Source organism: Globicephala melas, chromosome 1 (assembly GCF_963455315.2).
Source record: "Globicephala melas chromosome 1, mGloMel1.2, whole genome shotgun sequence".
Classification (NCBI taxonomy): Eukaryota; Metazoa; Chordata; class Mammalia; order Artiodactyla; family Delphinidae; genus Globicephala; species Globicephala melas.
This window is the reverse complement of record NC_083314.1, coordinates 79832638-79847851: the sequence shown is the minus strand read 5'-3', so window position 1 is coordinate 79847851 and position 15214 is coordinate 79832638. Positions and strand designations below refer to the sequence as shown.

General features: G+C 43.8%; 1 protein-coding gene across 1 annotated transcript; it reads right to left on the bottom strand.

Moving 5' to 3' along the window:
- Window positions 1-3443: 3443 nt before the first annotated feature.
- Window positions 3444-11462, bottom strand: ENSA (endosulfine alpha). Its single transcript, XM_030846482.2, has 4 exons — window positions 11263-11462; window positions 9471-9596; window positions 7993-8159; window positions 3444-5259 (listed from the first exon to the last, which is right to left on the bottom strand). Exons 1-4 carry the CDS (start codon window positions 11317-11319, stop codon window positions 5244-5246), a joined length of 366 nt encoding a protein of 121 aa, XP_030702342.1. The 5' UTR covers window positions 11320-11462; the 3' UTR covers window positions 3444-5243.
- Between the last annotated feature and the right edge of the window lie 3752 nt (window positions 11463-15214).

The following is a 15214-nucleotide window of genomic DNA, read 5'->3' as shown; positions in this document are numbered from 1 at the left end:
CTTCTGTGAAGGGATTTTTCCTGACTGTTCTTCTCCCACCTGCCCAAATTAGGTGTGTATTCTGTGCTTCCAGAGCATTTTGTGCTTATCCCTATCTTAGCACCGAATCCTTGTATTCTAATAATTGTCAGTCTACCTGTCTTTATTATATCCCCCAGTAGTCTTTAAGCTCCCTGGGGGCAGGAACCATATTGTAGGCACTGTTGTAGTCCCTGAAGTAAGGGCTTTTCGTGCTTTATCTTGTTTAATCATCACAACAGTCATTTGTGGTGGGTACTACATCATTCCTATTTTACAAAATAAGTAAACTGAAGCAAAGAGAGTTTAAGAAACTTGTCCCAAATTATCAAAACCAGGAAACCTGACACTAGAACCAGTCCATCACTAAATCTATTACCTTTAAATCCCTTCTCCACACAATTTTGCAGTGACCTGTCTAAAACATAGAACTGACAAGATTTCTTCTTTGTAATCCCCTCAGTGGTTCCTATAGCTGCCTGCAAGCCATATCCTTGTCTACCTTCCTGGCCTGGTCTCCAGTGACTCCCCAGGACTCACTTGATACTGCTACTGCAGAATCACCACAGATTCCACAGTTTCATCCTTCTCTAAGTGTTGGTCCCTGTACAAAAATGCGCTTTCTCACCTTACCTTTCTGGAGAAATCCTGTTCCTCCTTCAGAATTTGCTCCATGAAATCTTTCCTGATCACTTTTTCTTTAAAAAGATTTATTAATTCATTTATTTATTTTTGGCTGCATCGGGTCTTCGTTGTGGTGTGCGGGCTCTTCGTTGTGGTGCGACGGCTTCTCTCTAGTTGTGGCATGCGAGCTCAGTGGTTGTGGCACACAGGCTTAGTTGCTCCGCAGCATATGGGATCTTAGTTCCCTGACCAGGGATCGAACCCATGTCCCCTGCATCCACTGGACCACCAGGGAAGTCCCCAGATCACTCTTTTTTTGTTTGTTTTTATGGCTGCACTATGCAGCTTGTGAGATCTTAGTTCCCCGACCAGGGATTGAACCGGCCCGGCAGTGGAAGTGCTTCCTGATCACTCTTTTCCCCATCCCACTGCAGGCAGTGGAATCCTGCCTCCACTCTCGGAAGCTATGTGACTTGGCCAAGTTACTGATTTAGTTTTCTCATTTGTATAATGGCAAGACTAAGACTACCTACTTTGTAGAATTGTTGTGAGGACTAAATGAGATGATGTCAATTGAGTACTTAGCAATGGGCTAGGTGCAATTACTATTAAATACTTGTTCCTATTCCTCCATGTAGCTGGGCTTCTACTGCTGCAAGTTTAACACTGCATATGATTTCCTCATGTGTAGTTCCCCCACCAGAGTGGAATCGCCTTGAAAGAAGCACCCACATATCATTTATATTTTAGCACGATGCCTGGCATATTACAGGCACTTATTAACTGATAATTGAACTAGACAATTTAATACTACCCATCTTTCAAGGCCCAGTTCAATCTCCATTTCTTCCACTAATATTTACCTAATGATTCCAGCCCTCTGAATTTCCCCTTCTCAGAATTCTTTTACCACTGACATGTATTATATGTAGAAGTGTTGTCTCAATGAGGCTTCAAGTTCTTTCAGGGCAGACACCATTTCTTATACTGTTTATCTGCCCAACAACTGCTAATATTTCCAATCGCAAAGTTAGAGTTCAACAATTATTGGGGTTGGCCAAAAAGTTCGTTTGGGTTTTTCCAAAAGAGCTTATGGGAAAACCCGAACGAACTTTTTGGCCAATCCAATACTTGTGAATTAAAATATTGCTGCCCAAGCATGAGCAGCCTCATCTTATCTTTATTAGTAAGTCACCCATCTCTAAGAAAATTCAGCTAACAACTCATCTCCTGACCCTCCTTCTCTTAGCTTGTGGGAATTCTGCTTAGAACTGCATTAATTTGGAGACTTCCCTGGAGGTCCAGTGGTTAAGACTCTGCTTCCGCTGCAGGGGACATGGGTTCAACCCTTGGTCAGGGAACTAAGATGCCGCATGCCACGCGGGATCTTATTTATTTAGTTGCACCGGGTCTTAGTTGCCAGAGGCAGGCTCCTTAGTTGTGGCTCGCCGGCTCCTTAGTTGCGGCAATGCAAACTCTTATTGTGGGCATGTAAGTTGCGGCATGCAATGTGGGATCTAGTTTCCTGACCAGGGATCGAACCTGGGCCCCCTGCCTTGGGAGCACGGAGTCTCATCCACTGCGCCACCAGGGAAACTCCCGCCACTCGGGATCTTACATTAATTTGCTTTTATTTGTATGCCACTGTCAGGTCTTAGCTTCCAAGGGAAGAGATCTTCCCTTTCCTTGTTAACCTCCCTCAAGGCCCAGTAGAGGGCACTATACACACGAGGGCTGCTAGTGTGGGTGCCACTGGCTGACTGTAGATATGGTCAATGGCAATTCTCCGGGCTATTTTTCTTTTGCCTGTGTTTTCCATGCTAGGGCCACAACAGCTTAAAATAAATGCTGTTGGACAATAAAAATGGTGACTTCATCCCTGCCACCCTGCATATCAGATGGCTCAACTGAGAGGCTTGTCAGCACAATTATCACTCAACCATGTTGGAGGAGTAGAAGAACCCTTGAATCCACTCTCTGGAATAAAGATTTTAGAAAAGCTAAAATAATGGGCAGGAACAGCTATTTGAAGCACTACAGAATCAGTCTTCCCTGACCGCCTAGCCCTATAGTATGGGAGTGAAGGAAAAAAAATGGCACGTTTTAAACTGAAACAGAAATAGGAACAAACATTTCTTGGCACCCCAGGATCCCTAATGCTATGCTTAAACCTAAGGGCCAGGGAAGCCAAGAATAATGGAAAAATCATATAAAACCTAGATATTAACTCAAGCTCTTCAGTAAACTAGCACTGCCACCTTGTAAGTAACTTATTTCTGTATGTCAACTTCCGTTACCTGTATATTAACTTCCGTTACCGGTATATTAACTTCCGTTACCTATATATTAAATGAAACTGCACTAACTAGATGATTCCACATCTTGAGACTTGCTGGCCTCATTCCCCAGCTGTAGCCACCTGGCAAACATAAAACTAGGGACAACATGCTCAAAAAGAAGTCATGGGACTGGTTTAAGGGGAATAAGGATGAGAAGGCTCAGAAACCCCACCACAATAAACATTCATATATCTCCTAGCTTTAAGATATAAAGTTTAGGGAAGTCCCTGGCAGTCCAGTGGTTAAGACTCCGTGTTTCCAATGCAGGGGGCGTGGGTTTGATCCCTGGTCGGGGAACTAAGATCCCATGTGCCGCGTGACCAAAAAAAAAAAAGAAAGAAAGAAATGAAGAAGTATCTAAAAACAACCCCAAAACGTGGAGACCAGAGAAAAATGGCTCTAATCGCTAAGTAAAAATTTTAAATGTTCTCTGTATAAAAAAAAAGATATAAAGTTTACACCTTTTGAAGTATATGAACTTTTTCATATATTTTCTTCCAGTTAGACAATAAACCCCACAAAGGTAGGGAATGCCTTTAATATATTTCTCCAAACCACCTGGCTCACTTAGTGTCTAGCATGCTGTTCAGAAAGGCTGATGGTTAGGAGGCATCACAATCCGCTGGCTAAATCACGAGAGAGCAAGTCAGTATAACATCCCGAGTAGCTGAAAACTTATTTGGAAAGTTTCTGATTAAGAAGAATGGGTTAGATACTGAGAACAACATTCCTTCTCTAGTTTAGAAGTACTCCTCCCCCTCAATATGATAGAGATTTCTCTGGAATATCTATGTCTCCTGGACCCTGTTTATCTTCCTTGATGCACACTCATTTGAGAAGCCAATCACATTTGGGAAAATACCATGATAAATTCTCCTAATCAAACTTGGGCAAATGGGCAAGTTTCAATCTTCACACATGGTAGATTGGTGTGAGAGGAGACAAGTGAGTTTGTTTCTCCTTGGGTAACATTTCTTTTGTATATTACACTCACAAGTAGTTTTAAACTTTTTTCAGTGGCAGGATTCCAGTGGTTAGGACATCATGAGGAAAGAAGTGACTCTGCCCCCTACTGGCCACTAGCAGAAAGGCTTGCGTTCCTTTTGGCTTATTACTAGAGGTCACATTTCTCCTTCACAGACATGAGAGCTTGTGAAGGAATGGAAGACTGAAAGGGAAAAGGAAAAGCAGGCTTCCTTTTTTGCTTAGCCTGTACTGAGCTTTAGGTGTCAATAAACCATTTAGATCAAATACCGCAAACCCCTTATTTTGTGAGTCAAAACCTGAGGTGGCTGCATCTTCTGCATTAGCTACGGAAACAGTAGCTTGGACAGGAGTCAGGAAAAGTCCTGGTCTAATGCCAACGTCCCTGCTCCCTCTCCGTAAATTAGGGAAACGGGGAACCCAGACACATCCCACATGAAGGGCCCCTGTTCCTTAGAAACTTAGGCCCCACACTGGCTTCTCCCCTTGAATGGTGTCTTCAGTATTGTTTTCTTCCCTTTCCCCAAACCCCAATAAAACACACCAACTGCTTCAGAGTATTTCTGGGTTGGGTTTTTTTGGTGGGTCTTCTTTTGTTTTTTATTTCAAACTGAAAAAGTTCCCTGGGCTCTGTGGGGCTCCCCACGCTCATGGCCCCCTTCTCCCACGCTCACTGCCCTTCTTCCCGCAGCAAATCTATTTCAAGGACAGCACTTTTTTTTTTTTAATGCATAATTGAGTTCTCAGCTTATTCTGCAGAACCAGAGGAGCTGTCTGCATCTTTCATATTTAGACGGTCAGTTTCTTTTATCTGACACCAGGTCCCCAGCCACATCCAAGCAAGCAAGGCATTCTTCTACAGAGCTGAATTAGAGCCTCTCATCTTTTGTCCATTTTACTTCCTCCTCCTCACACCCACCCACCAGCCACATGGTTAAGGAGGATAGCCAAGAATGTTTTTATCAACTCCAAGCCCTAATTCATATTCCCCCAAATCTCCCACTCCACCCTCCCAACCCCCCACCCCACCCCCAGGATTTCACTGAGATGTCTCCCAACAATTATTTGGAGAAAAAGGAAAAACAAAAAAGGTTCAAGGTCTTGGTGCTCAGCCCAAGGGGCTCCATGCGCTGGGACACCGACGGGCAGGGGCTTCTGCCTCTCCAGCCCGCGCCCGAGCCACCTCCTGACCCCTGGCTGCAAAAGCAGGGAGGGGCAGGAGCCAGCACAGGACCCAGGGGGGCAGCGTCTCAGGATCTGGCGGAGCCCCGGGCAGCATCATTCAACTTGGCCACTGCGGACGAACACAGAAGAAAAAGAAAACACTGTCAAGCAGTAAGGGAAAGAACCCTAAGTCCCACCCCAGTCTCTACCCCATCACTCTTCCACACTTAACAATCATTAGGGCTACCTGGCACATGTCTCAATCCTATCCAGCGAGTTGTTTAAAAAAAAAAAAAGAATTTCAGTCTTTTCCTGTCTTCAAAACAAAATGTTCTCTGTCTTTTTGGAGATACCCATGAAAACAAAAACAAAAACAAATTCTTTAGACAAGATCAAAACAACTGGAGGTTTTCAGGGGTGTAAGCTGCCTGGCTCAGAGCAGGCTTGGTTTCAGAGGCATGGCCAGAGCCACTTGCAGCAGCGGAGACGGACTGGGGGCACACAGTGATCAGGTGGTAACTGCACGGAGGTCAGGGCCAGACAGCACACATGTTGTTCTGAGTGGACTTAATAATCTAGGTTTAATCAAAGCAATTTGGATTTGGATTTTGAAATGACCCTTCTTTGCCATGGAAGCTATGTACTTCACGCTGTGGAAACAGGTGGCATATACAGAACGTAGCTTTGCTTCTTTGTTTTCTTAGCCTTGAAGATGACCAGGTGGAGAGAGAGACCAACAGTTTTTCTGATTTCCCTATTTCTTCTATTCCTTCCTAAAAACCAGACTCACTGTGGCCTCAGTCTTGAGGAGTCATACTGACCGACAGAGAAAGCAGCTCAGACAGAAAATACAAAATTTGAGAAGATCGGAGGTGAAGAAAACGTACAAAATTATATATATATTTATATATATAATAACATGACATATCTATGTACAACATGTCTGGGACAGTTGAGGAAACTATACAAGGATGTTCAGCATTTTCCCCTTCCCACATGGACTTTAGACTAAGGAAGACAGCATGAGGAAATGGAGCAAGAAACACAAAAATTATATACAATTACAAGTGACAGCCAAGGAGTTTGGGGGCCAGGGAATCACAGGATCCTGCTCTCTCCATTCCCTCCTCACCAACTTTTTCCTATCCAATCTGAATGATGGCCTGAAAAGTGAATGGCTGGTCAGGAAAGAAGTAGAGACACACCCTAACCACCCCCCCACGTGCATTAGCAAGTTCATCAGTCGTCCTCATCAGGCCAGATGTGTGGTACATCAGAACTGGTGAGCTGAGAGGGCAAGAGAGGATTATAGAATCTTCCCCTCCTGAACGGCTAGTTCGCACCCTGCTCTCTGTGTGATAACTAGCAGGCTGCATTCAGTAACATTCAGGCCAAGCCAGTGATAACTAGACTGATGATGCTGGCCACCTGCAGCCCCTTTCCCCCACCTGGTTCACGATCAGCATTGCTACTTCTCAGAGCACGGGAGCTGGGTTACTGGGCTCTAGGAAGGCAGAGATTTCTCAGTGCTCCTTCTCCCTAGCCACCTTCCCCAGCTTCCTCCAAGGTGATTCATCTCCTGAGAACCTGCTGCTCCAGCCCTGCAGTAGCACTAAGCCCTGGAGGCTCGCTCAGTTCATCCTTTTTCTTCTTGTCTCCCTAACAATACACCTGGCAGCTGATAACATCTGAAATATGGGACTCCAAATGTGCATGACTGAGCATGTTTCTTTAGGCCCACAGCTTGGCTGCCAGAGCAGCTTTTTAGCAGCAAGGGCCCAGATTGTAGGAAAGCAGGTGAGGGCAGAGGCAAGAGCTTTCATGGCTAGCTTCTTAGAATTTTTTTTCTTGACCCTCAAGACCATGATACTTATGAGGCCCTCTTGCCTGAATTTATAACCCCCAAACCTCAACTTCTCTCCCTGTGTAGTCTTCAAATAGTTCCCCTCTGTAGGCTCACCTATGGGCCTTCCTCACTTTTGGCTTTACAATGAACAGCAGTTTTTTTCAGGATTTTAGAATCAGAATCAATCTTATCTATATTCAACTGTTTTACAGAGGCGGAAATAGAAATCCAGAGAGGTTAAATGCCTTGACCAAGGTTACATGTCAATTCTGCCTAGACTGAGTGGGACTAGAACCCAGATACCTTGACTCTTAACCCAGTGTTCTTTCCACTATCCCACGATACTTTCAAAAAGCAACATGCTGGAAGAGAGAGAGAAGGTGCCCATTTTATGTGAATTATATCCTCCAATCTTTACATTATTTAAGAACCAGGGCAAACTGTAAAAGACACTGACTGAGTAAAGGAGGTTAAGTGGGCATTATAGTTTTAGGCAAGCAAATCAGTTTTTCCTTTTGAGGCTTCTCTACACCTGCCATAATGGAAACATGAAGCAGTAGCAGCCCAAGGGACAAAACATTTAAAGCACAGAAAACAGATCCCATTCAATCTATCTTTCCCAACCATGTCAGGTTAGCCTTGGGATGTTAAACCTGTCATATTATTCCCAAGGCCTAGCCTAACCAATTTTGGGATATTCTCTTCCAAAAGTAGAAGTCACATCTCCCCAGTTTTTTGTACAAAAGAAAAAGAGTTTGCAGCATTATCCAATCCTAGTCTCCTATTTCTGAGCCCCTACCTGGGCTACATGAGGGTGTGGAAATCTCAACTTATCCAAAGAAATGAACTCAGAGCCTCTCTTCAGCCCACATTACCTTCTCAGCAGCCCCCAGGAGAATCACAGTCATTTCTGGCTAGCAAGCTGAGAAGATATAACTAGGTGCCCATTCCATCCCTGCCTATGATATACAAAAGTCCAGTGGGTGAGGAAGGGGAGCAGAAGGGGGCCCCGGTTACCCCGCAAGCTTGCTGGTGACGAGTGAGGACTTTCTCTGGGGCAGATCCTGTGGGGTGGGGATGTGGTCACCAGTCACCAGGTTCTTGTCTGGTCCTGCACTTGGCAGCTGCTTATTCTTCATCTTGGCTTTGGCCATGTTGTAGTCTCCTGAGTCAAAGTACTTTTGCTAAGAGATAAGAGGGAGGTTTAGGTGAGTGAGGAGCTCTGGTCTTCCTCAAAAACAAGGAGACTCACATCCACTATAAACCTGCATCCACGCTCAGACCTTTCAAGTCTCTTTTGGATTAGTCTCATGCATACAGAGCTTAGCATTAATTACATTTACTTACGTCTTCTCCCCAGTGTGTTCTGACTTTTTCAGGTATGGAAGCAGTTTCCCAACTAGGGTGTTATTTTTGGAGTTAAGAGATAGCTCCTACATCCTCTGTACCCACATCTTTTGTAGCCCCATGAGTACAGGATGGTTCAACCAAATTACTGACTTTATTCACTAAGGCTTATAAGGACCTATTAGCCTCCAATGGGCTTGGTGCTGGGGAAACAGAAATGAATAAGATACATAGAAGGGTCGATCTGGGGCTATCAGCAGGAGATCAACCTCAAGCTAACAACCTCAAAATTAAAAATTATTCTCTCAGACTATGAATAGAAACTGGGCTTGTTCATGAGAATGTACTTTCCTCTGACTGCAAGCACTCCCACACACGTTCCATGGCTCTGACAGCCTGCCCACGCCTGCCTTGCTTACAGCAAGGTAAACTGCAAATCAGCATCACATCATCATCTGTGACTAAGACTCAGTAACCGGGATTCTCCACAGGAATCTGCTTCCCTCTCCATTTCATCCACATAGAGAAACACACTCCCGGTTAATGACATACAATCCCTCAGTCAGCTTTCAGTACCTCTGAGGACTGAGAAACCTGATCAGGAGCTAGATGGCTATGAAGGTTAAGACTCTGCCTTGGGAGAAGGACCATTCTGGACAGGAAAAATAAGTCTCTTCAGGGAGCATAGTTAGTAGTTGGTGCTAACTTCAAGGGTCTAAAGACACCTACTATTCATTTCAAGTTGAGGAAATCTGTAGGACAGATGGGCTGATCTTTTTCTGAAATGACACACCCCAAAATTTAGCTCTAATCCTAAATGTGCAATCCTAAAACTCCCACCATCCAAACAGGCAAATGTCTGGAGGCTGTCAGCATTCCAGACTCTAACATCCTTCCCTCACTCCCCCAACCCCATACCCAAATGCCCCTACATTAAGCCTTAATATCCTACGTGGGAAATCAGAAGATAACCGATACCATTTCAGGGATTTACAATATTTGCCTTGCTTTTTACAAGTTTCTAATTTCTCTCTACTACTGCCCCACAACAAAACCTTCATATTGGTGTTCAGTAGAACTTCCACAGATCTCATCCCTAAGGCCCCCTTTGGCTCCGAAGTAAGAGGGTAAGAGATTGTGCCCCGTACCCCTTTCTGGAGTCTCTTCATGAGGAAGTCGGAGCCTCCAGGCTTTTGTCCTAGGCTTGGATATTTGGCCTTCAGCTTTGCCTCCTCGGCTCTCTCAGGGAGCATACCTTCTTTCTCCTGTGTGTCCTGGAGGAAACAAACGGGCCAACAAAATTAAACACTAAGAAGCAACTGCTTCTAATATCTGATAACTTTTATACTATTACCTTTTCCTGGAGGTCTACCCATTAGTAAACATGCTATTTCCACTCTGTTCTTAAATAAAGCTAGACCTTTGTTCAGATCCCTAAAGCTCAAGATGACTGTACTGTGAGAAGAAAAGGTAACTTGCTTCTCACACGAAACCCAGGGAACCACCCCAGTGACCTGTGAGTGACCTATACCTAAACCTAAACACAATACTTCACTCAAAGAGCAAGCGATATCTCACTCAGAACAGAAGCTAGGAAAGACAGAGAAAAGAGCCAACAGGGCTTCTGGTGATACAAAATTAGTATGAAAGTTTCCTAGCTGTCCCTAAAACACAGTACAGGTCAAATGGGAAATCAAGGGGGATAACTGCTGAGATGTTCCCTCCTAAGCTAGTCAGCAGATAAGTCTCTCTACGGAGGAGGCTAGCTATGTAGCCATCTCCAGACATCTCCACCTTAGTAATGGGACAGCATTGCTTCCATAAACACTGTAGTAGGAAGGTGACAGGTAAACAGAGATTAAAATGACACTTTTTAACCTCAAGAAAATTAAGGTACAGTAGGTTCACTAGTATTTACCTACCAGCTTTGCCAAAAAATCAACACCTTCCCTAGTGACGGAAGTTTGGGGAACATGCCAAGAGCTCAATTAGCTTGCGGGGGCTCTTACTGTTGCTGTTACTCCCTGCCTGCTTTTTGTAGGCCCTGCTGCACTTTTCTTTACTGACTTTTTAAAAAAGGACATGAAGCCAATCTGTGGCTCTTTTTAGTGGAATTACATTCCCTTCCCTTGAAAACCTGGCACAGACATAACACCGGGTGTACTTCATGAACCCGAATCCAGTACTAAATGTTATAAGTCAAATACAAACCCCCAAAGAGGGTGGCGTGTTTTCATCACAGAATTGCAGGTTAACTAAGTCCCACTACCTTGGAAGTCTGGGGGGAATATGGTGGCGTCTTTCTTGTCACGACTCTGTCGGCGTCTTTTCTAGGTTTAACCTCCATTATTCTGTTTGGAACTCTAGTCCTCTTCAATTTTGTAAGGTCCTCTTTGAAGGTGGGCAACAGACCATCTCCAGCGGTCAAAACAGGTCTCTTTGAGAAAGTTGCCGCCTTAAACTAGCCATGATAATAATTACTCTTCTCCCTTCCCCCAGTGCTGGTCCTTTTTAAACGTCTTTACCTCTACTTGTATCTTTCTGGGGATTTAGAATGCAAGCCCCAGCCTAGCGGTTGGGTCATTTTACCCCTACTAACCAGTAACACACATCTCATCCCGGGACCACCAACCCCTTTCATTCACCCAGTCTTTCTAAACACCCGCCCCGCGCCCAGGCTCGGCCAATTATAGCACAACTTCAATGAGTTGAGCGGTAGGTCTACTGGCCAATCAAGAAGAGAACCGCATTGATTGACAATCCATCCAGCTAACCAGCGCCAAAGCAGCAATCCGTACTGAAGCTCACCCTGCATGACGCAAGAAGTGGCCAACCCCTGCAGAGCCCGAGACCATGGCGACCAATCCGCACTGGTGGGAGACCGTCTCCCGCCCCATCACGGTCGCCCCCAGCTCGCCCACCGCACCCCCTCCATTTCACCTGCTTCTCCTCGCCAGTCTCCTCCGCAGGGTTCTCGTCCTCTTGTTTCTGGGACATGGCGGGACCGGGACTGTGGAGTGTAGGGGACCCAGGAAGTCACCCGGAGAAGGGAAGGGGGAGGGGAAACGGGACAACCTGCGCTGCTTCTTCAGCTCCTGTCACTAGGGTTGCTCAGTCAAAATGGCGGCTCTTGCCTGTGCCGTTGCGGCCGCCCCTTCCTATGGGAGCCAATGGGAGCGGGGTAGATAGGGCAATGACGTAACGACCTACCAATAGTTGCTGGCTAAATGTGGGTTCTATGGAGGCGACGGGCAAGCTGGAAGGCCAACCCGGAAAGAGAGTGACCCACAAGGACCAATTGGAAGCCCTTGGGGGATGTGAGGGGGTGGTGCTGGTAGCTCTGGCATTTTTGCTCCTTTGATGGGGTCAGACTTCCTTCGGCTCCACCGCCCCGCGCCCAGGAGGCTTTGCTGAGCTTCAAATTGGAGAGCGAAATGATGGAAACCTTTTATTTCCAGGTGAAGAGGATTAAGCTTTGCGCAGTGTTAGCAGAAAATTATCAATCACCAGAAAATAATTAAGAGGTCAGACACACTATTCCAATGTGTCACTTGGGGTCTGGAATGGAGAGACTGAGTCATCTTGCGGAACACAAATGGCTTACGTTTCATGATTTAACTCATGTACAGTTTTTTACTTGTTCACAGTCATCCCATGGAGACTTGATCACTTTGAAACAGTACAGGTCTAGGTACCTGGTAAACATTTAGTAAATACTTGCTAACGTATCCTGAGTCACAGTTCAACAATATTTTTTGAGCGTCTATTTGAAGACGGTACTGTTTTAGTTTTACAGGGGATACATATGTAGTAAGGCAGTCTCTGCCATAGAAAGTTTAGTGGGCTTGTAAAGTTTAGTGGGCTTGTGGGGAGGGTTTTCACAGTGTGCCAGGTGTACCTTAAATCCTCAAGATTAAATAGACACGTCTTCCTAGAGTGTTAGTCAAAAAGCACTACATTTTTATATTAAAACAGTCTAATACTAATAACACTGAAAAATTCATATTAAATTTTAATTTTCCAGGCAGCCTGTTGTGACAGATAGCCTTGGGGCTGTTCATTTTCCTGTATAATTAGGTACACTTCTAATGGAAAAGTTTGAGAAGCATAGAATACACAGATTATTATCATATGAGGCAAAATCTGGTCAGCATTGAAGTAAAAGTGTTAATAAAGTGGTATAGGGGTTCAAATGAAGGTTCATATTCAGTTTAGGGTCCCCCCCACAAAAATAGACTTTGTGATGGAGGTGGGTATTTGAAATCAGCTTTAAAGAATTTAGGAGTTTGCCAGGTAAAGGTGAAGGAAGGGTATTCTAGGTGATGGGGTCAGCATGAAGGCTAGAAAAATAGAACTGAGTCCAGAACATGGAGGACTCTGAATGCCAGGATAAGGAACTAGTGAATAATTTAGTTATCCAGGGGAGACATTTAAGGGTTTTAGGCCAGAGAGTGGCAGATCAGAACTGTTCATTAGGAAGATTAATCTAGTGGTAATGAATAAAAATCATTCAGAATTCCAAGCAGAAAGATAGTGGGGGTGGACAGTCTAGCCAGGAGTCCACTGCAATACTCTGGGTAGGAGATAATTAGGATTTAAACTAGAAACATGATAGTTTAGAATGGAAAACAGTGAACGTAATTGAGTCTGTGGCAATGTAATCTACTAGATTAGCAGCTGACTGAATATAGGGAATGAGGAGACCATGTGACTCAAGGTGACTACTTGTAGAAACAAATTCAAGAAGAGGAGTTGATTTGGAAATGGAATTGGAAGCAGACAGAAAATGAGGTGTTCAGTTTTGAAATCATTGACTTTTTAAAAGCCAGTGAGCCATTTGGTGGAGATATCCAGGCAATGAAGACTTAGGTTAAATGACCTCTGAGATCTCCATAGCTGAAATTTTAGCGTTCTAGGAAATATAGATCTGGAGTTTGGAATAAAAGTAGTAGCCAAATATGAATCAAATTTGGACTTCTTCACATAATTATAAGTAAAGTTGTGGAATTAGATGGGATCAACAAAGGAGAAAGTAGAAAAAAAAAAGAAGTCCCAAGACAGAAACCTGGGGAAAAGTTGGCAAGGGACACAGAGACAAATGATCAGAGTGATAAGAAGAGAGAAGTAACAGAGAAGTTAAAGTTGAAGGGGGCAAAAGCTAATTGCAAGTGGTTAAAGAGTGAAGAGGTGGTAGCAATATTTAACAATAAAGCAAAGAAAGGAATGAGGACAATGAACAGAAGAGGAAGCAGCAGAGAACTCTCTTTTTTTGGAGAGTAGGAAAGATTTAAGCAAGTTTTAGAAAAGGGGAAGGGCTAATTGAGAGAAAAACTAAAAATATAATTAACTACTTTAAAGAAGAGATAAATAATTAAGGTCTCATAGAAAACAAACTTACGGTTACCAAAGAGGAAAGAGGGGGGAGGGATAAATTAGGAGTTTGGGACTAACATATACACACTACTATGTACAAAATAGATAACCAACAAGGACCTACTGTATAGCACAGGGAACTATACTCAATAGTTTGTAATAACCTATAAGGGAAAAGAATCTGAAAAAGAATATATATATATATATATATATACACACACACACACACACACACACACACACCACACACATATGCATAACTGAATCACTGCTGTATACCTGAAACTAACACAACATAGTAAATCAACTATACTTCAATTTAAAAAAAAGTTAAAGTCTCAGAGGAGATCATTAGATCAGGAGAGAGAGAGAGGCAGACAGGTTGGCTTTGGCCACTGAAAAGGAAGAATGGGAAGGGAAATGTACAGAGAGATTCTGAGGTGGCTAAACATTTAGAGAAGTCATATTGAATGGACTTGCTTTTCTGAGGTTAATCTTTTGAGAATAAAAAGGATGATGCATGGGATAGAGGATCTAGGAAAAATGGGGTAGAAACTGTGCCATAGAAAATGGCAATGATGTAAAACAGCAAGAAAGATCTACCTGAGATTAGATAAGAGTGAATGTGTAGTAGTCCTAATCAGCATGGCTTTGTGACTTTGGTCAGTAATTCCTGGCTGCCTTGGGATGGAGAAAACAGACAGCCTGAGTTAATTAACCAGGACGAAGGACTGGTAAAGAAGGAACAGTGGAGGGAGGACAATGAGGAAGTCTAGAATGGTTTGCCAGTTTGTTGAAATAGCTGACTGTGGCATCTAGGCTCTTTAGGAAAGACAGAATGAGATTGATGAACTGGGAGGAGTAGAAAAGAGTTGAAGAACTGGTTATGAGACAGATGAAGCTCAGATTTGGTGGGAATGACTGAGAGGCAGATGAATAGGAAGTTGCAGTGAGAGGGAAATTTCAGTTTGTATCTGGGAAGGTGGAGACATTGTAGGTTATGGTGAGCTCTAGCCTATAATAATTATAATTGGTGCCAGATATGGCTATAGTAGTCACTGTTGATACAATCAAGCAAATGTGAAGTCACAAAATTTGAAGTTCCAGAGCATGATAGGGAAGGTGGTTAGGACAGGGTGTCTGTGACCCATATGTTGGAATGAGCTATAGGTCACCAACACGTGTATTTAAGTATATAAGGTACCACACTCTGTGGAAGTAACTATAATATTAGGTAATGTATGACACTTACCAAATGAGTTGTATTTATAAGTGTTTCAAAGATAATTTCTGGCTGAGCTGGTCAAGGAATGTTTTAGATGTTAGAGAACCTAAACTGGGACTATGAGGATGAGTAGGAAAATTGGAGATTAGCAGGAGGGAGGAGGAAAGGAAGACAGTTTAGAGGACCACCCTATCTTATAAAAGTTTAGAGGGTGACTGACCCCTGACTGAGGAGAAAGTATCTATAGCAAGAGTTTCTAGAGGGAGTGAGATCCTGCTAGCCCAGCAAGACTCC